The 27,152-nt window shown below is 27.9% G+C and overlaps 1 protein-coding gene and 1 long non-coding RNA gene across 2 annotated transcripts; one reads left to right on the forward strand and one right to left on the reverse strand.

Moving 5' to 3' along the window:
* Positions 1-9,169: 9,169 nt before the first annotated feature.
* Positions 9,170-10,095, forward strand: LOC149886413 (uncharacterized). Its single transcript, XR_016454528.1, has 3 exons — positions 9,170-9,312; positions 9,511-9,597; positions 9,837-10,095. It is a non-coding gene; the product is annotated as an uncharacterized LOC149886413 (long non-coding RNA).
* A 9,372-nt stretch (positions 10,096-19,467) lies between these two features.
* LOC149886414 (uncharacterized) lies at positions 19,468-26,639 on the reverse strand. Its single transcript, XM_090093906.1, has 5 exons — positions 26,222-26,639; positions 26,084-26,143; positions 25,550-25,685; positions 20,016-20,146; positions 19,468-19,698 (listed from the first exon to the last, which is right to left on the reverse strand). Exons 1-5 carry the CDS (start codon positions 26,375-26,377, stop codon positions 19,612-19,614), a joined length of 570 nt encoding a protein of 189 aa, XP_089950032.1. The 5' UTR covers positions 26,378-26,639; the 3' UTR covers positions 19,468-19,611.
* Between the last annotated feature and the right edge of the window lie 513 nt (positions 26,640-27,152).

Below are 27,152 nucleotides of genomic sequence, written 5' to 3' on the forward strand. Positions count from 1 at the left end.
GTAAAAATGCAAAAATTGAAAAGCTGTCATTTCGCCCTATTGTGCAAAGTACTAAAAACTAAAAATCGAAATTATTTTCTCGGACGAAATAGTTAGATTTCAAATTTTACATTTTTGGAGTCAGGAAACATTGTAGTTTCACCCTGTCAAAGCAGTTTTCTCGGGTCAGCTCAAAGTAGTTTTTGGTCATTTTTTACAACAGTGATCTCAGGTAGTTTAAGGCCAGTCTCTGTAAATTTCGGGTTTGTTTCGTTTATCTGAGGGTAACATAAAATTGTGCCGTTCAGATCCCGCGGGATTTCTCTAAACGTTTATAATAAAGCGGTGACTAAAAAAGTCCGACAAGAAAATTTTCTAATTTTTTGAGTATATATCATGAGCTCATAACATGTTATGAATTAGTATATAGTATAATGATTTATAACAAACCACATTATTTATTATTCAAATCTTGAATACTTATTACTTGCAATAGATTTCTTAAATTGGATGTAAATTGTATTAGTGTATTTTACAAAGTTAGTGCTCAATGTTCAGAATAGAATATAGAAAAAAGAAAGTGCTTAATGTTCTTAAAGAACAAGGAAAGAGAAAGACTTCTTGACGATTCTGAAAAGAGAAACTGGCAGCACATATGTGTGTGTGTGTGTGTGTGTGTGTGTGTGTGTGTGTGTGTGTGTGTGTGTGTGTGTGTGTGTGTGTGTGTGTGTGTGTGTACTTATATACAGGATTCGTAGCCAAATATTTATATAAAATTCCCTGATTTCTCCATTACATTTTTGAAAAATCAAATGAATTTCCCTGACCATTTTCAAGATTTGCAATGGTTTTTATAAAATGTTTAAAATTACTATTGTTATGAAATGCTAAAACTATACATGCTTTGAATGACAAAACTTATAAAACTTAGCTATTAAATAAGTTGGATGTTAGTTTGGATTTTATTATACATATTAGTATGGATCTTATTATTAAGGATGACTAAGAATGAACACTAAGAAGTTTCAGATGATCTTCAAGAAAAATCTAAATATTATTCACATAAATTTTAGTTTCAGATAATCTTCAAGAAAACCTAAATATTTAGTATTAAAAAATATTCAACTTTATAAAAAGTTAAAAAGCCGCAGTCAAATTGTAAAAATAACATATATGTGTGGTCACATAAAGATGTTCGATCACATGCCTTCCTGTGAAATACTCTAGGGTATTTTTTAATTGTCAAAATAAATGGGTAGCACCAACAGAAACATAATAGCTTAATTGTAAAACTTCTCAAACAGAATTCCCTGACTTTTCCCTGACTATCTGAAGAAAAAATAAAAACTCCCTGACTTTTCCAGGTTTTCCATGACTTTAGCCAAAATTGGCTAATTTTCCAGGTTTTCCAGCTTTTCCAGGAACAGTACGAACCATGTATATATATATATATATATATAAATATATATATATACACACACACACACATATGTGTGTGTGTGTGTGCACAAAGGATGTTTTCAAAACCAATTGCAAAGGTTTTTCCAATTCATTTTGATATATGTAAACATTCAACAATTACCATAATCTTTGAACTTATTTAGCTGCTTTTAATAAATTTATGTAAATTACTTGTTAATTCAACTAATGTCCATGCATTTGTTGTTATTGATTTGTAATGTATTTTGAATAATAATAATTTTACTACAAAAGAATTTAATAAATCGATTTCTATTTCTTCCAAACAAATTGGTTAAATTCGTTTTGTCCACAGTCTACTAAAAACTACTGCTGATTTTATTAATTTATTTATTTTCAATCTAAATCTTTTTCTTTCTCGCAATACTTTCATTCTTGTTAAATAAACATTTTCTTTTTCTTCATTTTCTCCAGTTTTATTTATCTTTACTATACAAATTAAACATGGTATCAGTCAAATTTCAATGTGTTGTATTTAAGCAGGATCCATCCTCCTGTAGTAAAATAAATCATATTCTATATAATTATAAAATATACTTGTAAATAATTTTTTTTTAGTTATATAGCAAGCATTGTAAAATAGTAATTGATTTCTTTGACCAGGAAGTTCCATCAACTACATTAAAAAATTAAAAAAATCATGAAAAGTATTCAAAAGAGACTATGCTGTCAAAATATATTTGGCAACTAAAAAAAAAAAATATTAACTTTAAATTAAACTGGTCTATTCTAAAATCTGCCTAAAATAACATATCTCAAAAATGTATATTTTGTTAACAAAAAAGTTTGAAATAATGACTTATTTAGATCAAGAAAATTTACTAAATAAAAAAAACTGAGCTTATTTCTAAATGCAGACATGAAAATAAGTACCTTTTAAAAAATTATAAAAGCAAACAAGCAAACTTATTAACCAAATTTATTTAATTCTAAATACCAATTAAAAATAGTAAATATATATATATATATATATATATATATATATATATATATATATATATATATATATATATATATATATATATATATATATTTATATATATATATATGAAACGAGAAACAACAACTACGTAATGTACTTAACGTTATCATCTTAAACAGATGATAACGTTAATTACATTACGTAGTTGTTGTAAATAAAACTTTAACTCCAACCGTAGGTGCTGATATGCAGATTGCAATCCAAAAATAATGTCCATGTAAAAATCTTTTTCGGGAATAATTGCATTAAAGTTAACAAAAAAACAAATTGAACAATAGATGAAGCTCTTACTCTTTAGAAGTTATCTTCTATTTAGTAGGACGCACAAGTTTTCGGTGAGTAATCAATGCTCCAGCTCCTCCTTAATTTTTGAAGGAGATAAATAATTCAAAGTAAGAACTTTGAAAGTTTTTAATAAAACGTAAATAGCTTTTATTTTCAAATTTTTAAAAATCCTTTCAATATATTATGAAATGCTTTTATTAATTTTGAAAATTAAAGTAATATATAGATTAGCAAAATATATTTTGGAAAACAAAATGAACTTCTAACAGCTAAATATATTTCAAAAAGTAAAATGATTTTCAAAAAAATTAAAAAAGTTTCGTATAGTAAAATTAAAAAAGAAAAAAAGAAAAGAAATTTTTTGTAATTGACAATATTTAATATTCCAAAGGGGGCTCTGTATTTAAATGAAATATTAGAAAACAATAAAATAGTAAAAAGAAGTGTTAAGCAATTGGAAAGGGGAACACCATTAGCGGCGGAACATCATGATCACCTAGTTCAATAGGTCAAGAATTTGTATCAGACTACCTTAGGTCCTTATTTGATGAAAGACGATTTTTTTTAGATAAAATTATTGTAAGAAAATGTTGATTTCAAATGTTGCATGCACATAAGTAAAGTTTAAAAAGACGAGTGTTCAGTGATGGTCATAAGTTTATTGACCCTAAGCATAAATTTTCCTTATTTAGGTTTCTTTGCATTTTAGTTGGTCATCGAAAAGTATTGTTGAATATACTTCACTTAGAAATTTAAAAATCCTAACCTACTTTTTAATTTCTTAATCTTAAAACTAACCAAATTTCTAATCTTTAATAAACAAATTTCACTATCAAAAGTAAAGATTTTAAAACATTTTGAAAAATGTAAAAGCATTCAATGCGTAACACTTCATTTGTATAGGAATTCAAAGCACAATAGTTGATTTCCTTAAGTTGAATTTAAACACTTAAAAAAAAATTTAAAAGTTTAAAAAGTTACGGATATAATAGCTATTCAAGACTTAAATCGCGCAATATAGAGAATGCATTGAAATATCTTCTGAGCAGCTGCAATATTGCTGATCATGAGCGATTTTTATTTGATCTAATGGAAATTTACCAACAACTGACTACTTACTCAGAGCTTAGCTTTAAGTAAAGATGAATGCAACTGCACAGTGTTTGCACAACTGTACAATTTTTGAATGCATTGAGAGTGATTTATACAGTAAAATATACTCCGTAATTTCTGTAATAATTAGTTTATTTGTATTGGTATCTAACATATTGTTAATTATTGGGATGCTTAAATCAAGAAAAAGGAGGAAAAGTACAACGAATGAAAAGCTTGTATTACTTTTAGGTGGCAGTGACGTTATAGTTGGATTAGTTCATATACCACTCCGAATAGTTTTCGTTCAAACAGAAAGTGAACTTGGTACAAATTTTTTGTTTGTAATAGAGTTTTGGACTGTATTTCCATTATTTTTCTCAAGTAATATTGTGTTAAGAATATCGGTGGAGCGCTTTTTTGTCATTTTAAATGACAACAAATGCTGCTGTGGAACTTTTAAAGGATATTACTTAAAACCAATAATCGTTTTCAACTTCATGATCTCATGTGGGCTGGGTATTTTGTTTGCATGCCGTTTTCACCAATTTTTTAACATGGCAGTTTAAAACTTTCTCTTCCCATTATATTTATGTGCTACTTTATTGTTAATGCTTGCTATCAACACGTCACTATTGATTGGTACAAGAAAAATACTCAGGTGTAATGATATTCAAGTTGCTAGAAACATGATTGTAGAAAAGCAACTTTCCAAAACTATGACAATAATATCATTTTCACTCATTTTCAATGAATTTTCTTAACCAAGATCAGCCTATTTATTTAATCGATCGATATACGAATTAAGCTTTGCTCAAATTCGAATTAAACTCAGTGCTTATCAATTTAATATACTTGGTTAGAAGTAGTAGAATCTCTAAGATGTATACTTCGTATATTCATAACTTTGTTGAAAGTATATCAAAAAGGTAAAGACAAATATTTCGAAAAGAACTTGAAAACAAACGATTGCTTCATCATTCTGTTTTCGGTGTTACCGATGGACTCTTAACTACTTTATTTTTTGCAAAGATTTGTCTGCAAAGATTTGTCGATTACAATCCACTGATTAGAAACTTGCATGTTTATGGAATTTTAATGCCGAAAAAGTTTTCCAATTCTGAGGAAGAACTGATGTTTATTCACATTTTCTTGTTTAATAAAGTTTCCTTTTTTTCTTTCTGAATTTCTAGAATTTCACAAACATTATTTATAAATATATTTACTAAAAATGTTTAAACAATGTCCTAAGAAATAATACGTTATTCAATTTTATTTTATAAAAAAACTGTAAAATATTCTTACCATCTGAAATGTAACGATAGATGTAATAAACATAATATCATAAGTGAATCAGTGTTTTTTAAAAGGGCTGATTTGACATTTTTTTTAAAATTCACTTTTTGTGTGTTTTGTGTCCTTCTATGATAGCTTCATCAGTTTATGTTAAAAATGTGTTTAAATTTTATCTTCTTACAGAAATAAAGCCACCTGAAAGTTTTTGATTTTATTTTAAAAGGCAAATTTGTTTCAAATATGCCCTTTTTAAAAAAATCACTCTCCAGCTGATTCGTATTTTTAGCCGCAATAAGCGGAAAATATAAACAGTTTCGATTTCGGAATATTCGATTTTTTTTAAAAGGGCCAATTTTTCGAAATTTCATTAATTAATTATTAACAAACGAAATGTTATAACAATTATCAAAGTGTACTAAGATATTACTCTTGCATATATTTTTTAAAAATATATAACACAAATTCTGTATATTTAATATTAAAAGATATAAAGAGTTTTTTTTAGTTTTCTCAAAAACGGGTTTTGAGCAAATCAGCCCTTTTAAAAAACACTGATTCAGTTATGGTATGTAAAAATAAATAACTATATTTCCTATACTTTAAAATATGTGTTGCACTTAATATGTGGTTTTAAAATTCAAAATATGAGTTTCAAATGCTATTATCTTGTGCAAACAAAGTGACGTTTTATGTCACAGTTTTAATCTGAGAACCTCATACCGTTTTGAAAAGTAGGGGAAAGTGGGGTAATAACGAATGCGGGATAGCTCCAAACGTCGTCAAAGCAGCACGATAGAAAACGATAGTTGACAATTTCTTTTTGCCTGCCGAGAGGAGACCTTATCCTCATTTCCCGACGTGCAGTAGTGTAATGAAGCTGCACACGTTGTTCATGATAAATTGATCCTAACTTTTACTCATAAATTCATGTAATTTTTTTGATATATGCGAATTTAATGGCCTCAGTTTTTATTTCAAACGATGAAAAGAACAAAAGCATCCCATAAAATCAAACAGCAAACGTTATCAGAGAAATAGCGCTTAAATCCATTTTTGTGCTATTATATTTAAGGAACAGAACATAACCTACTCTTAAATTTATAATAAATGAAATGTTAATTACGCTGCTCTAAATATGTCATTAGCATTAGAGACAGTCTGTACTTGTTTAGTTTTCAGTATTTGATATTTGTCAATCTCTTCAATTTTTTTTGTTATAGAGGACAATAAAAATGGTGAAACTAAACTTGCCGAATTGGCAACATTGTAATGTAATTTTTTTGTTTTAGAGTTGAAGAAGAACTAATCACTCTCTCACAAAAAGTTCGCTACATTGACACCAGTTGTATTAAATGAGAAAAGCAAGCTTTATATTTAGTGTTTAGTTTTTTTCAATAAGCAAACGAAATATTAATGCAAGACTACTAAAAGGAGTTTGAAGAAAAAAAAAGAAAACATATAACTGCTGAACATCCAAAAATGACAGCATTTTTTCTCATCTTAAGAATATACAAACAGATTGTAAATTGAATGAAAGTGATAGTGTGGAGATCTTATCGACAAAAATGTTATTGATATATCAATAAATTCAAACTCTGTGTTGATAATTTCACTTACCCCTATAACAAACTGCAAGGTTGAGAGATGTTTCTCAACTTTTAAGAATAAAAAACACACAGCTATAAATAATGCTCCAGAGCTGTTTAAATGTCTCAGCATGGTTATGTATTGAATTCAATTATTTTAATCATTAGAAACAATGGATTTTAATGATGTTATAAGTTTTTCGAAAAGAAAAGCAGAATGAAATTTTGAAACTTTTTTACTAAAATAATTTAAATAAAAAATCGTAAATTTAAAGTTATTTTATAGAAATGATATTTTTTTATGCTATAAGTTATCGTTAAAATGATTATGAAGCAAATTGATAGAATTGAAAGATTTATATTTTTAAATTAAAGAAAAAAAAATTATAAACTAAAATAAAAGTTTCTGAAACCACTCGCCTCATGGCGCCCATTGTTTTATGAAGCCAAAGCTCCCCAAAAGCCTTAGTCCGGCACTGACTTCAAATTAATCTTTATCCCTCAAAAAAAACTAAAAAAAAAAAAAAGCAATAGGACTCTTTAAGCAAGTTATAGCGCTCTTAGTCCTATTTTGACCTTCCTGAGCCGAGATTAAATGAATCCAACTATGAAATATTTTCTTGGAAAAAAATCAAGAATCTACTCAACTTGCTATTTCTTTGTTGCTGATTCTCGGAACCATTTTTCATTTCTATTTCTGATGAGTTAAATTCTAACGGTTGGAAAGCTCATAATAATTATCTAACCTCTACCTTTGCTAATATTCAAACTTTAAACATTAATTCGCGAAGCATAGTATATAGGCCTACTTCATATTGTTATTATTTTTAGAACTATATTATTACATGAGAGATAGGTGATGAGCCCGCTAAAGATTGCCCTTGCGGTGTCCATATCAGCAGCAAATATGTGAAAGATTCTACTATTTTTCAGATTTTTTAAAATGCCTTATTAATAAGCAAAGGGTTATGAAGGCTCTGTGCAATGGAACGTACTTTTCTTTATGAGCAAATACTTTTCGTTTAAACTTTATCAGTAATAACTCTATTCCTATAATGTATCGTGTTATCGTTAGTAAAAATCTCTCCACTTTAAATTACATAAAATCTATTTCTTCTAATATCCTTTTGTAAAATTAAAACTCCGGTCTGGTTGTTTTTCGTAAAACCTAAAACTCTTTTATCAACCGTTCTTTTCGTAGTTCTTTAAGTTCTGCACTACTAACCATGCTCTAGTTATCAATCCATCTCTCTCTCTGCCTCTCCGTTTTTCTCTGTTTCCTCCTTGTTTTATATTGGTTATATTACTTTGGGCGTTGGTGTCCTTTAACTTTTTTATTTGTTGCTGTGTAAAATATTGATTAATGGTTTTGGGTGGTTGTATTGTTGTAAACAGCATTTTGTTTCACTTGGCTTCCTTATACTACTTATGTTTGAAAAAAGGATCAATAGTAGAAGTTCAAAGGTTTCTAAAAGACATAAAAATACATAGAACAAAAATGAAGCATCAAAATACACATTTTAATGCAAACAACCTAAACGGAAGGGCTAAGTACAAATCTTAACCTACTCATGGATTTAAATGGGAGACAGAAGTTAAGATTAACTCATAAAAACAACATCCTCCAATTCTATAAGTAGACTTCATTTCCGAAAATTGTAAAAGTAAGTAACGTCGAAAAAGTAACTCAAACAACAAAAAATAGATAATTAATTCATTACATTAGCTTAATCATTTCTAGAAGCTTGGATATGAAAAATAATTATTTTCAAAGAGGTATAAAAATTCAATAAACTGAACGGCACTAGAAATATGTTGAGTTGATCACAGATCTAACGTCGATCTAACGTCGAAGACCTGGGGCAATATAACGTTGAAGGTAAACATTGAGTATGAAAAAAGTTTTTTATGGCTCATGAATAATGTTTTTCGAAAGACGACGGAATACAAATACGAAGTAGAGTAGACATTAGATTAGTTAATAACGAAGTTAAAGAAAAGTAACTAGCCACAATACCAAACTTTTACCACTGCAATATTCTTGAAGAGAATCTAATAACTATGCATACAAAAAAGACAAAGCAAGTTTTTATAAACCATTACATAGGTTTGTGTATTTATGAAACGAGAGACATTAATGTACGGTTTTCATTAGAGTTACCTAAAGAAATAATATGGAGAATAAGCAAAACTACTAGATAGACAGATTCTCGTCGATTGAGAATTATAGGGTTCTAACTGACATTTTGGAAAAAAATGAGTTGTAAACATAATCATGATGGTGTAGACAATATCTATCATCTGTTAAAACCCTTTATAAAAATCTCCAGATTTGATAAAGTTTTTGATAAAAGTTCCAATTGCAACGCAGGGTTTTGTAGCAATCGTTCAGAATTATAAAGTTCCTCAGAAATTGTTTGTGCTAGAAGGTTCTATCGGCATAAACAACCAATTTAATTCAAGTTTTAAATAAAAGAAGGCTGCTCGCAAAAATAAGAAATTATCTTTGCAAGATGTTTTAAATGCAATTACTGAAGACTTTAATCAGAATTTTTCATCCAATATCAATGATGATTCAAATGATGAAAATTGCAATAGTGAAGAGTCATATGAGTAAAGTTTTTATAAATTTAATTCAATTACAACGTTTACTTATAAACAAAAAGAGATCGAATTTAGACCACAAATGCTTAAATTTGAATAATCTTACAACTTTTTACCGAATAAAGTACAAATTTATTTTTTGTTGTACTGTTTTTAAGTTTTATTTTTTTTCTATAGTCATTAACTGTATGTCATTCTGTTATATAGTAGAGGTATTTCGTTCAACACCGTTGTTTGTTCTCTGGAATCTTCTTTGTCTCCGCAGCATCCAGATAATCAAACGGAAAAAGCAAGGTAAGTTAAAATAAAAAGAATCATTAAGAGTACACCTTTCCCATAACAATTTTATCTGATGTATTACTATATTGGTATTTTTATATTGTGTTTTTGTCATTTATGTGTAATTTATAACTTAATACTCAAGATTATTGTCAAAATTATGTTTTCTTGATTGCAAAGGTTACTTTTTATAATCTCAATGTTTAGTTAATTTTCAAAATTTTGTCTTTTCTACATTATAATATCTTTTATAGATTTGGTAAAGATGGTCTTCTCGTAACAAGTAGTAAAAAAACAAATAAAAAGAGATCTAGACAACCAGAAAAATGGAAAATGAATAAACGTAAGAAATTATGCCAGTCTGGAGAGTCTTATGTTAGCAGTACTAAAAAGATAATTTCTTCAAAAAGGATTTTAAAAACATGTAAAGAAAACTGCAAGTATAAATGCAACGCTAAACTTACCTTTGAGCAGAGAATTTTAATTAAACAGTCATACTACAATATGGACAAAGATAGGCAAAATTTTTTCATTTTAAGTTCTACAAGACGTAATATAACAGCTTGTCAGACTAAAGAAGGTTTTTCAAAAAGACATTATTCCTTTCAATATTTTTTCGTTGTAGCAAATGAAGAAATCAGAGTTTGCAAAACTTTTTGGATACAAACACTATGTATTAGTCAAAAAATTATTTACAATGTGCATGAAAAGAAGGATCTGTTGACTGGTACGCCAAAAGCAGATATGAGGGGTAAGCATACTAAAAGAGTGGTTACAGATGAAATAAAAATTAAAGTAATTCACTTCATAAGTTCCTTTGCAACAGTTGATAGTCACTATTGCAGGTCTTCAAGCACCCGACAGTACTTACCCTCAAATTTGAATTTAAAAAAGATGTATCAGCTGTACATCGAAACGAATAGTGAGGAAGAAGCAAAATAAGTTAAAGAGTCTTACTTTAGATTTATATTTAATACTCAGTTTAATTTAAGTTTCCATAAACCAAAAAAGGACAGGTGTGATGCTTGTGAAGCCTATAAAGTAGCAAAAGAAAATAATAAACTTGATAACACTATGGAAGAGGTACAGCAAGTTCATTTGCAGGAAAAAATAGCAATGCGTGAAGAAAAAACATATGACCATAACAATGAGCTGGTTGATTTAGTAGTAATTAGTTTTGATCTTCAAAATGTTGTTCAGTGTCCGAAAGCTGAAATAAGTAGCTTTTTCTACAAAAGAAAACTAAATGTTTACAATCTGACAGCACATGTTAAATCTAACAAAACTATTAAGAAGTACTGTGTTGTTTGGCCAGAAGTAACTTCAGGAAGAACAGGTAATGATCTTGCAAGCGGACTTATTAAAATTTTTGATGATGTTGCAAAAACATTTCCTGAAGCTAAAGATTACATTACTTGGAGTGATAGTTGTGTTTCTCAAAACCGCAACTCAATTATGACAACTGCCATGATTTATTTTCTGACTCAGCACCGACTAGTTGAAGATATTACAATGAAGTACAGTGTACCAGGGCATTCTGCAGTTCAGGATGTTGATAACATGCACAGTCAAATTGAAAAAACACTGCAGTCTTCTGAATTTTACTCACCAATTTCATTAATGAGACTTTTACTTACAGTAAACAGGAAAAAACCATTCACAATTATTCAAATGCAGTCAGAGGATTTTAAAGATGTCCAAAATGTTGCAAACAAATTTTTATTTAAAAAAGTGCCATTTTCAAATATAACATCACTCCAAATTAAATGTGCACCTCTTGTTGGGTATAAAGTTTCTTATTCAAATAAAATGTTTCATACAACCAATGTAAAGCCACCTGAGAAATATACTAGAAAAAAAGATAAAGAAGTTAAAAAGAATATTATGTTTACTTTGCCTAAACCAGATATTCTTTTCAAGTTTAATCAAAGTGCCATTACAGAAAAAAAAAAAGAATGATCTGAAAGACATGCTAAAATTTATGCCTTTACAAGATAAGGAATATTATGAAAATGTTATAAAAACTTGTTAAAATATTTAGATACTTAAACTTTATTTTTTCAGATGTTCTAATTTTTTCTTATTATTAACAAAATATTCCATGTTTTAGGTTTTTAATGTTGTCTCTTGCTTTACTTTTTTTCTTAAATATGGCCTATATCCCACAAATATTTCTTGTAGAACCTTTTAATTCTAACAAAAAATACGTTACTATTGTAGAAAACGTTCTAACTGAAATCGAAAGTATTGCTTAGTTTACAAAATATTTCGTCTAATTCCTTTTTAACTTAGTTATAGCATTAGAGAAAGTATACAATCATTTTGGATAAAAATTTGTCCGAAATTCTATTAACGTTTCCGTGGGAAGAAGATGCAAAAGTTTAAAGTCGATTTTCTCTAAACTAAAAAAACATCACATAGAACCCTATAATTCTCAATCGACGAGATACTGACAGTTTGATCAATGAGATAGAGACTGAAAACATTTACAAAGGCATATCTGGAGTTGCTAAAAGTAAATTAGACACAAGTGAATATCCAGTTAATCATCCGATTGAGCAAAAGAAGGGAGAATCTTTTTGAAAGACAAAATATATTTAAATAAGTTTTTCTCGAAACTGCAGCAGTCAAAAACTATTTAAATTAAAATCAATGAAAAGAAACTTTTTTCTACCGATGTGCGAATTTAATACTATCAGTCTTTATTTTGAACGATAAACAGAACATAAAGGTTTCCCATAAAAACAAAACAAACACCAGGAAAATGAGGCTTAAATGCATTTTTGTGCCCTTCTTGTCATTAAAGTTCAAGGTGTTTGAACTTTTATGACAAGAAGAGCACAAAAATGGGACTGCTGTTTTTGGATGTTCTTTTGATGTTTTTGTTTGCACATAAAACCAAAAATATAATTACAAATCAGTTAACAGGTTAAACTATTTTATGACGGGTGAAGTCTTACTGATAAGGAATGTCATTCTTAAAAGTCAAAAACATGAAAACAAGGAGTACTATTATCATTTTGTTGTATTGATTAATTTGTAAAGACAATACGTTATTTAAGCAGCTTTAAGTTATTTCACTCTCTTTTTTGGATGAAATAAAGATGTTGAGTTTTTGTATAGATCTTAAAGTCCTAATTATAAAATTTTGATTAATTGATAATACTTGCGTTTAAATGAGTCATATGACGAGTATATCAAATCATTGATTGTACTTAATGGTTTAAACTGTTGTTTAAAATCGGTACAAAGGTTGTCTATTTATTGGATGAGGTAAATCCACCTATCATAAAAAATGTAGCTAATTATAAACATTGTGGAGGTTAGTGAAAGAGAGACAATGTAGAAGTGGGTAAGCTCCTTACTTTGGTCCTCTATCAAACGAATTTGTTTACAGAAATAAAAGATCACAGTAATACTGGAACTTCATTAATTTTTTTCATCCGGTTACTAAAAATCATTAGATTCTCCTGTTGAGTTTTTGCTTCATATATATCGCTATTTGGCTGTTTATATATAAAAATCATATTTGGGATTAATTGCATCAAAACTCACAAAAAACAAACTGAACAATAAATGAAGCTCTAACTCTTTAGAAGCCATCTTACTTTTTTAAACTCACAAGTTTTTGATGAGTAATGAATGCTCGTTCTTAACTTTGTGTAAGATTAATGATCCAAAATTTTGACAGTTTTCAATAAAACGCAAATCGCTTTTATTTTTAAACTTTGATAAATCCTTTAAAAATATTATGAAACGGTTTAATTAATTTTGAAAATTAAAATGAATTTCAATTAGCAAAGTATATTCTGGAAAATAAAACTGTTTTTTAAAAGCTTTATATATTTCGAAAAGTAAAGCGATTTAAAAATAATAACTAAAATAACTTCGAAAAACAAAATTAAAAAAGAAAAGAATAAAAGAAATCTCCTGTATCAAAATTAACATTAGGTTTTTATTCAAAAGAGAGCCTTGTATTTATATTAAATATTAGAAAACATTTAAATTAAGAAAAAGTGATAATATAGAGGAAAGTGGGACAGCATTAGCGGCGGAACATCAATATCACCTAACTCAGAAGGTCACGCCTTTGTATCAGACCACTTTAGATCATTTTTTTAAAAAAAAGGATTTTTTTGAGATTAAAATATTTAAAGAAAATTTTGATTTCAAATGTACTATGCACATAAGTGAAGTTTAAAAAGACCAGTGTTCAGTGATGGTCATAAGACCGTTGACCATAAGCATAATTTTTCCTTCTTTCGGCTACTTTTCTTTTTAGTTGGTTGTTGAAAAGTATTGTTGAATCAACTTCATTTACAATTTTCAAAATCATTATTTTCTACCTTGTAAATGACAAAGTTCCTTATCATTAATAAATAAGTTTCATAACCGATAATAAATATTTTAAAGGATTTCGAAAAATATGTAAGAATTTAAAGTGTAATATTACATTAGTATAGGATTTCAAAGCACTATAATAAATTTCTTTAAGTTGCATTAAAACACTAGAAAAAAATTAAAAATTAAAAAAGTTACAGATACGAATGAAGAGCTTGTATTACTTTAAGCAGGTAGTGATATTATGGTAGGGCTGGTTCATATACCACTCCGAGTAGTTTTAATTCAAAAGAGAAGTGAACTTGGTTTTAGTACTATTTTTGTGATTTTTTTGTGACTTTTGTGACTTTTGGACTGTATTTCCATTAGTTTTCTCAAATACTATTGTACAATACAATCGATAGTGTTAACAATATCGATGGAGCATTTTTTTTGAAAGACAACAAATGCTGCGGTGGAACTTTTAAAGGAGTTTACTTAATATCAAAAATAGTTTTCCACTTCGTGGTTTCATGTGGGCTGGGTATTTTGTATTAACTAACCTGATTGACCAAGTAGTTTTAAACTTTTTCTTCCCATCATATTTATGTGCTACTTTATTGTTAATGCTTGCTATCAACACGTCATTATTGAATTGTACAAGAAGAATACTCAAATATAATGAAATTCAAGTTGCAAGAAACATGATTGTAGAAAATCAGCTTTCCAAATCTATGACGATAATATCATTTTCACTCGCGGTAGCATATATTCCTTTGGTAGCTTCCTATTACCACTTTGCAACAATTTTTTTTAACCTCGATTTTCAATCTGTTCATTCAGGCTCAAGATTTATGACTTGGGCTCTGCTTATATTTGAATTAAACTCGGTATTTAACGCTCTAATATATGTGTTTGGAAGTTGCAGAATCTCTAAGATTTATAATTCATTTAATCGCAAATTTGTTGAAAGTATATCAAAATATTAAATACAAGTATTTTTAAAAGAACTTGAAAATAAACGATTGGTTGATCTTTCTGTTTTCGATGTTACCGATGGGCTCTTAACTGCTTTATTTTCTGCAAAGGTCTGTTGATTACAATCTACTGTTGAGAAGTTTGCACGTTTATAAAGTTGTAATGGCAAAATAGTTTTCGAACTCTCAGAAGAAACTCATTTTTATTCACATTTTCTTGTTTCAGAAGAAACTCATTTTTATTCACATTTTCTTGTTTCAGAAGAAACTCATTTTTATTCACATTTTCTTGTTTCAGAAGAAACTCATTTTTATTCACATTTTCTTGTTTAATAACAGTTCTCTTTTCTTTTTTTTTTTTTTTTTTTTGAATTTCATGAGGTTTCACAAACATAATGTTTAAGATTATCTATTAAAAATGTTTAAATAATATCTTTAGAAATAATAAGTTATTCCATTATATTTTTTAAGAAAACTGTTTAAATTATCCTCACCAAGAAAATTGTAACATATTTCCAATACTTTAAAATATGTGTTACACTTAACATGTTCTTTTCTCATAACTTCATGTAACTTTTTTGCTTGAGAAACATTTCTTTTGTTGCTGTTATGGATATAAAAACACCCTTTATTGTTGTTGTTGCTTAGAATCATAATCTAGGATTATTAAACGCATATTATATTTTGGTTACGTTAATACAACCTCAATAAAATTTTCCTATTTCTTTTGTTTGTGTCCGTGGGGAAACGATTTTAAAGGGATTATTTCGAAAATCTCAAGTGTTATTGGGAAAACACGGACGTCAGGTGAACTGAACTTTAATATTTGTTACTTTTGTCACATTTAATTTTGACAGATAAACTGTTAGATGCGTAATTTTATTTCACAGAGTAAGTTTAAAAAGTCAATAATTTATTTCCAATTAATATAAGCGCACCTGAAATGTCATTATTTGATAATATTCAGAGATCACAATATATTAGGCTCACATATGTCGTTTGTATCTATGCATATTTTTAAATATGTATGTGTGCGTATATTTGTGTAAATATATATAAGTATATATATATATATATATATATATATATATATATATATATATATATATATATATATATATATATATATATATATATATATATATGTATATATATATATATATATATATATATATATATATATATATATATATATATATGTATATATATATATATATATATATATATATATATATATATATATATATATATATATATATATATATATATACAATGGTGAGAGAAAGAAATGCATGATAAAGAACAAAAAAGGCTAAAATATAGCAAACGGAAACAGAACTTTCCATAGAAAAGTTTCTAGATTTGTGTATGAAAACCTGATGTTGTAAAGTGATTTTTGTTTCAATAATTGTGAGCATAATTTGCAGTGTATTTTTGTTTAAAGAATCGTATTTTAAGTTCTTATGTTCATTTTTATCAAATCTTGATTTTAAAACATACTTGGCACAATACTCCTTAGCTTTTAATTCTTTATTGTAATATTTTAAAAGTCTACCGAAAGTGTACTACTCCCCGGCAAATTTTCTAGAAATTAATATTAAAAGTTCATTTAGCAGTTTCTCCCTAAGAATAGGAATTAACAACCAGCCGTAAGTTGTTGTTTCTATTTTTAGGGATTTAAGATTAAGTACACAGCTCTCTATACAATTATAAAGTTTTCTTAAATCTTCTAGATCATTGAAATCTTTAATTTTTTTTTATTTTTAATAAAGAATCCATATGTGCTGAAACTAAAACTTGTGTATTCCCAAATCTTTTAAACAAGATTTCAATTTCCTTTTAAGAAGATCTCTATTGCCTTATCATTTTCTAAACAAAGTGAAAGTCCTGAAATAGTTGCCAATGCTCGGCCAGATAAATATTTTTTTAGATAGTTAAATCAATCTATATCACACAAACCGTCATGCCTTTGAATTGATAAACTAAATTGGTCCCAGAAACCCTGCTAATCTATGGGATTCCCATTAAAAACTGGCAATTCTAACTTATGTAAAACACACTCAGATTGATTTAAACTTTTAATAGAATCTTTATCTGATTCATTTATTTTGATAATTTTTAATTTTAATGTCACTCCAGCCATCAACTCATGATAAAACTCAACTACTCTTGCAACCACCAAAACGTCATTTTCAATTTCCTCTCGATCTAAATTATTTAATATTTTCTCATCAATATTGTTTAATTTCTCGTAACTCTCGTATAAATTGTTTTTTAAACGTATTAATTAGGCATGGTTAGACTCCTCACTCTCTAATTCCTCTACTACTTCGCTCAACAAGTTTCCAAAACGTAATGCTCTCCTTCTCGCTACTTTCCTTCCAAATGCGGCTGCCATTTTTAAATAAATATGCAAAACAACTCAGAATAAGATCGGATTTTCGTCAAATCAATACCTCAACAATTAAGTTCTATCAAATCTTTCCAAACAAATTACAAACAACATTCTCAACTTATTTCAATGTTCAACAACTAAAACTTTTCTTAACTCTTGATAAGCTTCTTTCTTTAATCTTTTAATTCGGTATCTCTTCATAGTCCCCCATCTGACGCCAGTTAAAATCTCGAGGATTGAAAATGATCTTTTTACTTTGAAGGGACTATTTTTTTAAACTAGTATAAAATAGAAGAGTACCTAAGCTGCTCTACCAACAGAATGTATAATAAAAAATGAGATCTGTGGAGAGTACGCACCAATAAACTAACCATTAACAATACTAACAATAGTCAAGTTACCAAAATCCACTTTTAAAAAAACCCATTTACAATAATTAAATAAAAAATGGCACATTCAACATGGTTCTTTTTAATAATTAATATATTACGGTCACTTTTAACAAGCAAGTCATTACTTAACGATAACACAGTGAGTTCTAGACAACATCTCTTTGGCTTTAAATGTATTTAAAATTTCTACCATTTCCTCAGCTTTGAGGGAAACACGGTCGCCTAACCAAGCGATTCTTAACCATTTGTTATTAATAAGACATCTTTAAAAAATCTGAAAAATAGTAGAATCTTTCACATATTTGCTGCTGATATGGTCATCGCAAGCGCAATATTTAGCGATCTTATTACCCATCTCCCTTGTAATAATACAATTCTTCAAAAATATAATACCATTTTGGCCTTTACACGATGCTCGTAGAACTAAATTTTAAAATTTATATAGTAGCAAAGGTGGAGATTAAACAATTATCATGAGCTCTCCAAATGTTAAAAATTAACTGGAATTTAACAAAATAACTAAAATTTAACAAAAATTGGAATGAAAAATGGTTCCAGGATCAGTAACAGAGAATTAGCAGATAGAACAGGTTCTTAATTTTTTTTCAGAAAACATCTCAAAAGATAGGTAACATTCATTTAATATGGGTTCCAGAAGGATAAAAAAATTAAAAAAACTTTATTGCTTCTTTATTTTTTCTTTTGAGGGATAGAGCGTAAGTTGGAGTCAGTGCCAGTCTAAGGCTTTAGGAGACAAGGGGTACTTAAACAAGGGGGTCATAAGGCGAGTGGTTTCATAGACGTTTATTTGGATTATAAACTTTGTTCCGTTAATTAAAAAAAAAAATCTTAATATCCTATCAATTTTTGCCCCTTTACTTATTGAAAAAAACATGTACAACAAGAGGGGATTTTTATAACCCTTTTGCCTCGTACAAGCACTTCTCCAAGATAGCCCCAGCCTAATAAAGCTCATAATACGGCAGTGCCTGTAGTTGTAATTGTTCCTTTTATGCACTTTAATTGTTGAAAAAACTCTATGAGATGTCCTCATCTAATAATGTGCTACTTCCAGACAACATCCATAAATACCAAAACTGGAAGAACGCTAATTCATATTATATTGTGATATTGTTGAGACTTACATTGCTCGCAATATATATTGTTTATCATCTCACCTTTAAGAAAGATGAGACGGAACTTCTTGTTTTCAAAGTTTGCAAACTGTTTAAATCTTTTCGTTATATTTTGGTGCTGAGCATTGAACTTGTAAACTAGGTATCAAGCAGTACTTTGGTTTCTTAAAACTGTTTTTCCCATTATTAATGCCAAACATCCTTTAGCACATCCATATTTGCGCAACTCACTTAAATGCAAAGCCATTCTTTCAAGGATTTCATAACTAATAAGTTGCTTCTATTTTGCTATATGCATGGTTTCAGCTTTACAGGGAGTTTCATTTTAAAATATTAGTCCTTTTTTTTATATTCTTACATTAATGATTTTCTCATGCACATAAAAAACTAGAAATGAAGATAAAATGGAGTTATATTTTCTCAACATAATGGCCCTAACCTAATGATACAGCATCAAAAATCAAGAATACTTCAAAGTGTTCTTGTGTGACAAAATCTTATATATAGAAACTGTTCAATATTGACAAAATAGTAAATTATGAAAATACTTATCAAAACTCTTTCAAATTTTTTTAACTTTGAATTTTAATGATCATTTTAAAAAAGGTGACAAAAGTTTCATCAAACCAGACAAACACATTTGCTGATTCATTTTTATTGGGTTATTATTGCAGCAACGTAATAAAATATTGTTAAAGTTAAAAAACTTGTGAGCGAATGTCATTAATCTAACAGCTACTAGAACGAGACAAACGCGTCATAAAAGTTCATTTGACGTTGCTTACCGTTCTTTTCATGAATAAACAGCCCTAGCAATATTGAGGAGGTGGTTCATTAAAAAAACTTGAGCGCAGATAGCTTCTTTCGTTCGGAACTTCATTTATAAACTCGGTTGGCTAAAAAATTGTTTCAAAATGATGTAGTTAAGTTAAGATTAATGCAAAAAATAATTGTATTTTAAAATGTAGAATGTGTTAAAAGAGTTTCTTATACTTACAAAAAAACTGAAATAAAAAAAGCTCATGATTTCTAAATGAAATTAAATTTTGCTGCTCGTTTAAAAAACCTATCAATCAAATACTTTAGACAAGTAGCTTTCATTGAATTGCAAACGGACAGATTCAATTCTTAACTGATTAACTCAATTCGTTAACATTGAAATTTGTACCAAATTTAATTAAATAAAAAGAAAAGTAATGTGAGAAAAGCATACCTTTGTGCAACAGACAACTGCACATCCGAAAATAAATGAAGGTACGGTTATAAACAATGAAACTATATAAGTTGCAACAAATTCGGCATTAGCAGAAACAGCTACGGTTTGTATTAAACAAAATCGAACGTCTAAGCGTTAAAAATAGATAACTGTATTATAAACAAAAATATTGACATAATTAATAATGACCATTATAATAATAAAAAAATTGCAACTATTTTTACTAACTATACTAAAATTAATAAAAGCATCATTAATTGTGTGTGTATATATATATATATATATATATATATATATATATATATATATATATATATATATATATATATATATATATATATATATATATATATATATATATATATATATATTGATTGGTTATGTATTATATCAAAATAATACAAAGCTCTTGTGCGTAAAAGAGTGCTCAATATTATAATAATAGAGCAATATATATATATATATGTTATTTAAATGGAGAAAAACAACATTTTAATAGTACTTAAAGTTTCGTGCCTTACGACAATCATCAGCTATTAATTACCTGGTAATTAATACGGCAATCATCAGCTATTAATTACCTGGTAACTAATACGGCAATCATCAGCTATTAATTACCTGGCAATTAATAGCTGATGATTGCCGTAAGGCACGAAACTTTAAGTAATATTAAAATGTTGTTTTTCTCCATTTAAATAACAGATATATATATATATATATATATATATATATATATATATATATATATATATATATATATATATTTGGGGTAGTCAATTTGAGGAAATTTTCAAATCTAAAATACCATACACTTTAGATTTGGGGTAAGTGTTGAAAAAACAACTTCCAAAAAATTTCAGCTCAACTGGTCCACTCTTTTCTTACCCTTAAAGCACTTTTTAAGAAAAAAATTCTCAAAAACCATCAAAAACAGCATATTTCGCAGGTCCAGGGGGAAAGTTAAATAAAAAAAATTTGAAATTTTTTTTTTTCTGGGATGTTTATTTTTACCTTTATATTTTAGCAAAAATACATGGTATCATAGTTTTTTAAAAAAAACTTTTTTTTTTGTATTTAGATTTGAAAAAGTTACAATATTTGATAACACACTTACCGTATTGTTACTGACAAAGTAATATAACTATATATCCAAAATATATATTTTTGCTTTTTTAGTTAATAATGTAAATCTACAATAAAATTTAGTAATTTCTTTAAGATGGAGATTTGACGAGACCCAGCTTTAGTAGCTTAAAGAGCAATTGAAAGGTTCCATTTGTTGTAGTTGTAAATTTTTTTACAATAATTATTTTAGTAAATATTATTTATTATAATAATTATTTACAATAATTATAATATTAACTTCAGTAAAATTATTTACAAAAATTACAATAATTATTTCAGTAAAAATGAGAAAGGTTAATCTAAATATGTATAAAGAAGAAGAGTGTGGTCAGAAAATAGGAAGTAAAAGAACACTAAGGTCTAAAAAATAACTATTCGTTATCGAAAAAGCAAAGCCACCCATTAATGGTTATAATTAGTTTTAGAATGAATCTCTTCTGCTAAAAAATTTAGCTAAACTTTTTATTTGTTATTTTTTGTAAATAAGGCTGTCAATTTCCAACAGGGATGGAAATGCTGCAGCATTTAGCTTACAACCAATCTTTTTTCCCAAGAACATAAAAAAAAGCTTCTATTCTTGCATGTCCTCCTCAGAAAAACTTTGAAAGATGTGCAATAAAAAGTAAATGTGATTGCATTTAGCCAAGGTAAAAGTGCCACGGATTAAAGCTGGATTTTTTATACTAAACGATCACAGTCTCGTGAAAAATCTTTCAAATCTGGACAATGTATATTCAAAACTTAAGAAGCATGAAAAAAGGGGATCCACTGCAGATTTGGCAAAGCAACAAGATTTTAAAGTTTACCTTTAGTTTTCCTTAAAGTTATCTTAAAGTTTACAAAATATTCTGGGCTGGCATTCCTAATTTTAGGAATTCAATAAAAAAAGACAGAAAAAAATCTGATTTAAACAAGTTTGAGAATTTGGAGTTTCAGGAGGACCAAGAAGGGGAAAGAAGACTTATGCTTGGATCAGAAGATAAGAATTACAGAAAAACAGTATGTATTTCTTTTAAACCAAAAAACAAAAGATTGCTAGGCTTTCTAACAAACTTACTTACAATTTACATGCCACTTAAGACGGTTTAAAATAAAAATAGCTGAACCAAAAAAAAAAGATGTTCACTCACTATTTCAATCTCTCGTATAATTAAATTAAGTTAATAAGTAGTGAATTTTTTGTTACATTTTTAGGCAATGGAAAGTAGCAAAAAGAAAAAGCAGCAAGTGAAAAAACGGTATAAAGAATTAGAGGGTACAACTAATATTGAAAATAATAAAGATATTAGTGAGGACTCCTTGAGTGATACTGATTTTGATCCTGGAGAGTGGATTAAAAGAAAACCTTCACAACAAAAAGTCACTGCTGAAATTCCCATAGATGTTTTTGCTAGTAATGTAGCTCTTATGGCTACAATCAGTGATATTTCTCCAAGTGTTTTACATAAAGTTACAGGTGCAATTCTAACTCAATCAGGAGCTGATCTGACAGAATTCAAATGTTGCCAGTCTACAGCAGCTAGAAAAGTGAAACATGCAAATCATAATATATATGCATGATATCAAAAGAAGATCTTCAACAAGCAATGAATACCCATACTCATGCATAGTGCATTTTGATGGTAAAACATTAATTGAACTAAACAAAGGAATAAGAATTAAAACTGATAGACTGGCTGTACTCGTAAATATTGAAGGTGAGACACACTTGCTTGGAGTACTTCCTTTACCATCATCCTCTAGTGAAGATCAGTGCAATGGTGTAATGGACCTTCTTAAGGACTACAACCTTGAATCCAAAGTAGGAGGAATATGTTTTGATACAACTGCAAGTAACACTGGGTTAAAGAAAGGTTCTTTAATTAGAATATCCAACAATATAGACAAATATCTTTTACTTATTGCATGCAGACATCATGTATGTGAATTAAGAATGGTTCATTTTTGCAATTCTGTTTCCGATGAACATTCCAAAGGATCAGGTAATCCCATTTTTAACAGATTTTAAAAAAATTTTTTAAATCCTGATTTTAATTACAATCAAACAGAACTGATAAAGTTTCATAGGAAAGTAGTAAGGGGAACTATTCTTGAGAAAGCTGCGCAAGAGTCTTTGAACTTTTGCCAAGAATATATGACAAAAGGAAAAGAAAATAAAGATTTTATCAGAGATGATAGAAAAAAGCTTGCAGAACTCGTCATAGTTAACCTTTCTTCTTCTTCATTAACACTAAGAAAACCTGAAGCAGTTTATCATGCTAGGTTCTTATCCAAAATACTTTACTACCTAAAGCTACAGCTTCTTTCCAGCCATCTTGAGTTTGTAAACCAGAACAATAAACTCAAGGCAGAAATCAGCCTAATAAGTGAATTTACAGTTTGCTTTTATGCCAAATGGTATTTACAGACTAATGACGCTATTAGAGCTCCCTTTCTTGATATAAAAGCAATACGCCAAATGCAATAGTACCGAAAACTTTGTGCCAAACCAGATGCTATCGATGCAGTTTTAAACTCTCTTTATAAACATAGTTAGTATTTAGATTCAACAATGATTCCTCTTGCTCTGTTGGATGATAATATGTCATATGAGGAGAAAACAAATCTTGCAAAAGCAATTCTAACTTTTAAAATGCCGATTTCAGCATGGTTCCTTACTAAAAACAAATTAAAAATAGATATAAAAGATAAAACAATATTTGAAAACGAAATTAGTGAACATCCTTTTTCACTTGGTCTGTTGGTTGATGAATTTTCATGTCTTATGTTTGATAGAATTGGATTAGAAGAGCAAAGGATAAAAGATTGGCTTTCGCTTCCCCCTAAGTTTTGGTTACTCAATCTGCTTTTAAAAGCATTCAGAGTTATGCCAAATCTTTAATTATAGTAAAAGATCATTCAGAAAGATCTGTTGGAATGATGCAACAATATATTCACCGATACAATAATGAGGAAGGTAAACAGAACACATTGCTAACTTGAAAAAGTTCATTGTGCTTCAGAACACCTGAAAGACGTTCAAACAAGTTTTCTAAAAGTAAATTTGCAGAAAGCTTATCTTCACTTGAGAGGAAGAAAATTGGTGAAAATGAATATAAACACAACTGAACATAAGCACAACTGAACATAAGCACAACTGAACATAAACACATCTGAATTTCTTTGCTTTTGAAACTTAATCCAATAACATGAAACTATTACCAAATATTGTAATATTTTCAAATCTATATACAAAAAAATATTTATTTTAAAAAAAACTATGACACCATGTATTTTTGCTAAAATATATAGGTAAAAATAAACATCCCAGAAAAAAAAAAAATTTCAAGTTTTTTTTATTTAACTTTCCCCCTGGACCTGCAAAATCGGCTGTTTTTGATGGTTTTTGAGAATTTTTTTTCTTAAAAAGTGCTTTAGGGGTAAGGAAAGAGTGGACCAGTTGAGCTGAAATTTTTTGGAAGTTGTTTTTTTAACACTTGCCCCAAAATCTAGAGAGTATGGTATTTTAGATTTGAAAATTTCCTCAAACTGACTACCCCAAATATATATATATATATATATATATATATATATATATATATATATATATATATATATATATATATATATATATATATATATATATATATATATATATATATATATATATATATATATATAGATATAGATATAGATATAGATATAGATATAGATATAGATATAGATATAGATATAGATATAGATATAGATATATATTTAAGTTTGCATATAAGTATGTATGTATATATGTATGTATGTATGTATGTATGTATGTATGTATGTATGTATGTATGTATGTATGTATGTATGTATGTATGTATGTATGTATGTATGTATGTATGTATGTATGTATGTATGTATATGTATGTATGTATGTATGTATGTATGTATGTATGTATGTATGTATGTATGTATGTATGTATGTATGTATGTATGTATGTATGTATGTATGTATGTATGTATGTATGTATGTATGTATGTATGTATGTATGTATGTATGTATGTATGTATGTATGTATGTATGTATGTATGTATGTATGTATGTATGTATGTATGTATGTATGTATGTATGTATGTATGTATGTATGTATGTATGTATGTATGTATGTATGTATGTATGTATGTAAGTATGCATAAATAACAATACCTATAATAGTAATGGTAACATTTATGTAAGTAATATTTTATGCGTAAATAATAATTGTTTTTAATAAAAACTCAAACAAATTTAGAGAAATAGGAAAGATTGTTGTTTAGATCTTTATTAAGAGTTTTAAATAAAAAATTTTCAATGGTAGATCTGATTAAGATCATGTCATATTGAAATTAAAGATATATTTTAAAAAAATTGAAAGAAATATAACAAAAAACTTAGGCATTAAAAGCACCTGAAATGATACTTGAAATATCCCTGTTATCATCAATGTGAAAACAGTAATCAAACTTAAGGAAATTCGAAGCAGGTATCGTGATTAAAGCAATTGAAATAATACAAAAGAAGTTCAAAACTACAAATGCAATCATCTGAAAAAAAAGCAATATTTTAATATTCACCTTCAAATAACTTCAATATGATATAAAAATAGTTTTACTAATCTATATAAAGTAACTACATTTGCTTTTCATATATTACATAAACGTTTTTACTACTAGACCAGATGAATTGGGTGGGTAAGTTAAAATTCCACCTAAGGTACGTATTTAGATTTGATAATATTGGCAAAACCGAGGTAAACTTTTGGGAAGGTTCACCATTTTAGCTATGTTTTTAACTCATTATTGAATAAAAGGCTATTTGTGTTATCAACCCATAAATATTTTTGCAAAGTCACATCAAGCATTGAAGTATTTTTTATTTCCTTAGCCGATATTTTATTTAACGGCATCAAAAGTTATTAAATCAATACTAATTGAAATCTTACAGTACAGCGGCTTCTTTTTTTTATACATGATATTATTCCAAGAACTCCAGGCACAAGAATCTGAAAACAAAACAAAATACCTTAATGCAAAGATAGGGTTCGTTAATGGTTGAAGAATTTACAAAATTTTTAGCTTACAATGAATCCAGCTGCATAATTAATTGCATGTGAAAAATTTGATAAAACAACTTCAACCGCGATTGTTTTGGCAATGATGAAAAAACCAAGAAAAACTTCAATGACTCCCAAAATCAAAGAGACATTTGCGAGTTTCTCTTTCAAATAATATGGCATGTTATTTTGACGAATTTTAGATTAGCAATTCTAAATTTGCTCTTTTAAATCAGCAATAGATTGTGAACAAAAAACGGTTTTATTGAATTATCCTGTGTTAACAAAAAGCGCAATTTGTAAAACAGTGGCTATATGTGTGTAATACACTTCTTCTCTAAATTCATACTTTCACAAAAAGATTTCATATATCCACACAAAATCGCATGTAAACAAATCAATCACTTCATAGATCTCAAACTTTTTTATTTTAAGTTAAAATCCGTTTGACAAAGTAAATAAACATGCTGACATTGTGCTTAAGCACAAATTCAGCATGTTTATATGCAAATAAACATTCATAATGACTTAGTTTGTACGTATACATACATACATACATACATACATACATACATACATACATACATACATACATACATACATACATACATACATACATACATACATACATACATACATACATACATACATACATACATACATACATACATACATACATACATACATACATACATACATACATACATACATACATACATACATACATACATACATACATACATACATACATACATACATACATACATACATACATACATACATACATACATACATACATACATACATACATACATACATACATACATACATACATACATACATACATACATACATACATACATACATATATAAGTTTAAATAGTAGCAAAGGTGGAGATTTAACAAATATTATGAGCACTCCGACCGTCAGAATTTAAACTCTTAACAAAAAAAGGAA

Source organism: Hydra viridissima, unplaced genomic scaffold (genome assembly GCF_058129835.1).
Source record: "Hydra viridissima isolate aposymbiotic clone 2 unplaced genomic scaffold, HvirCarnegie_v1 scaffold_7, whole genome shotgun sequence".
NCBI lineage: Eukaryota > Metazoa > Cnidaria > Hydrozoa > Anthoathecata > Hydridae > Hydra > Hydra viridissima.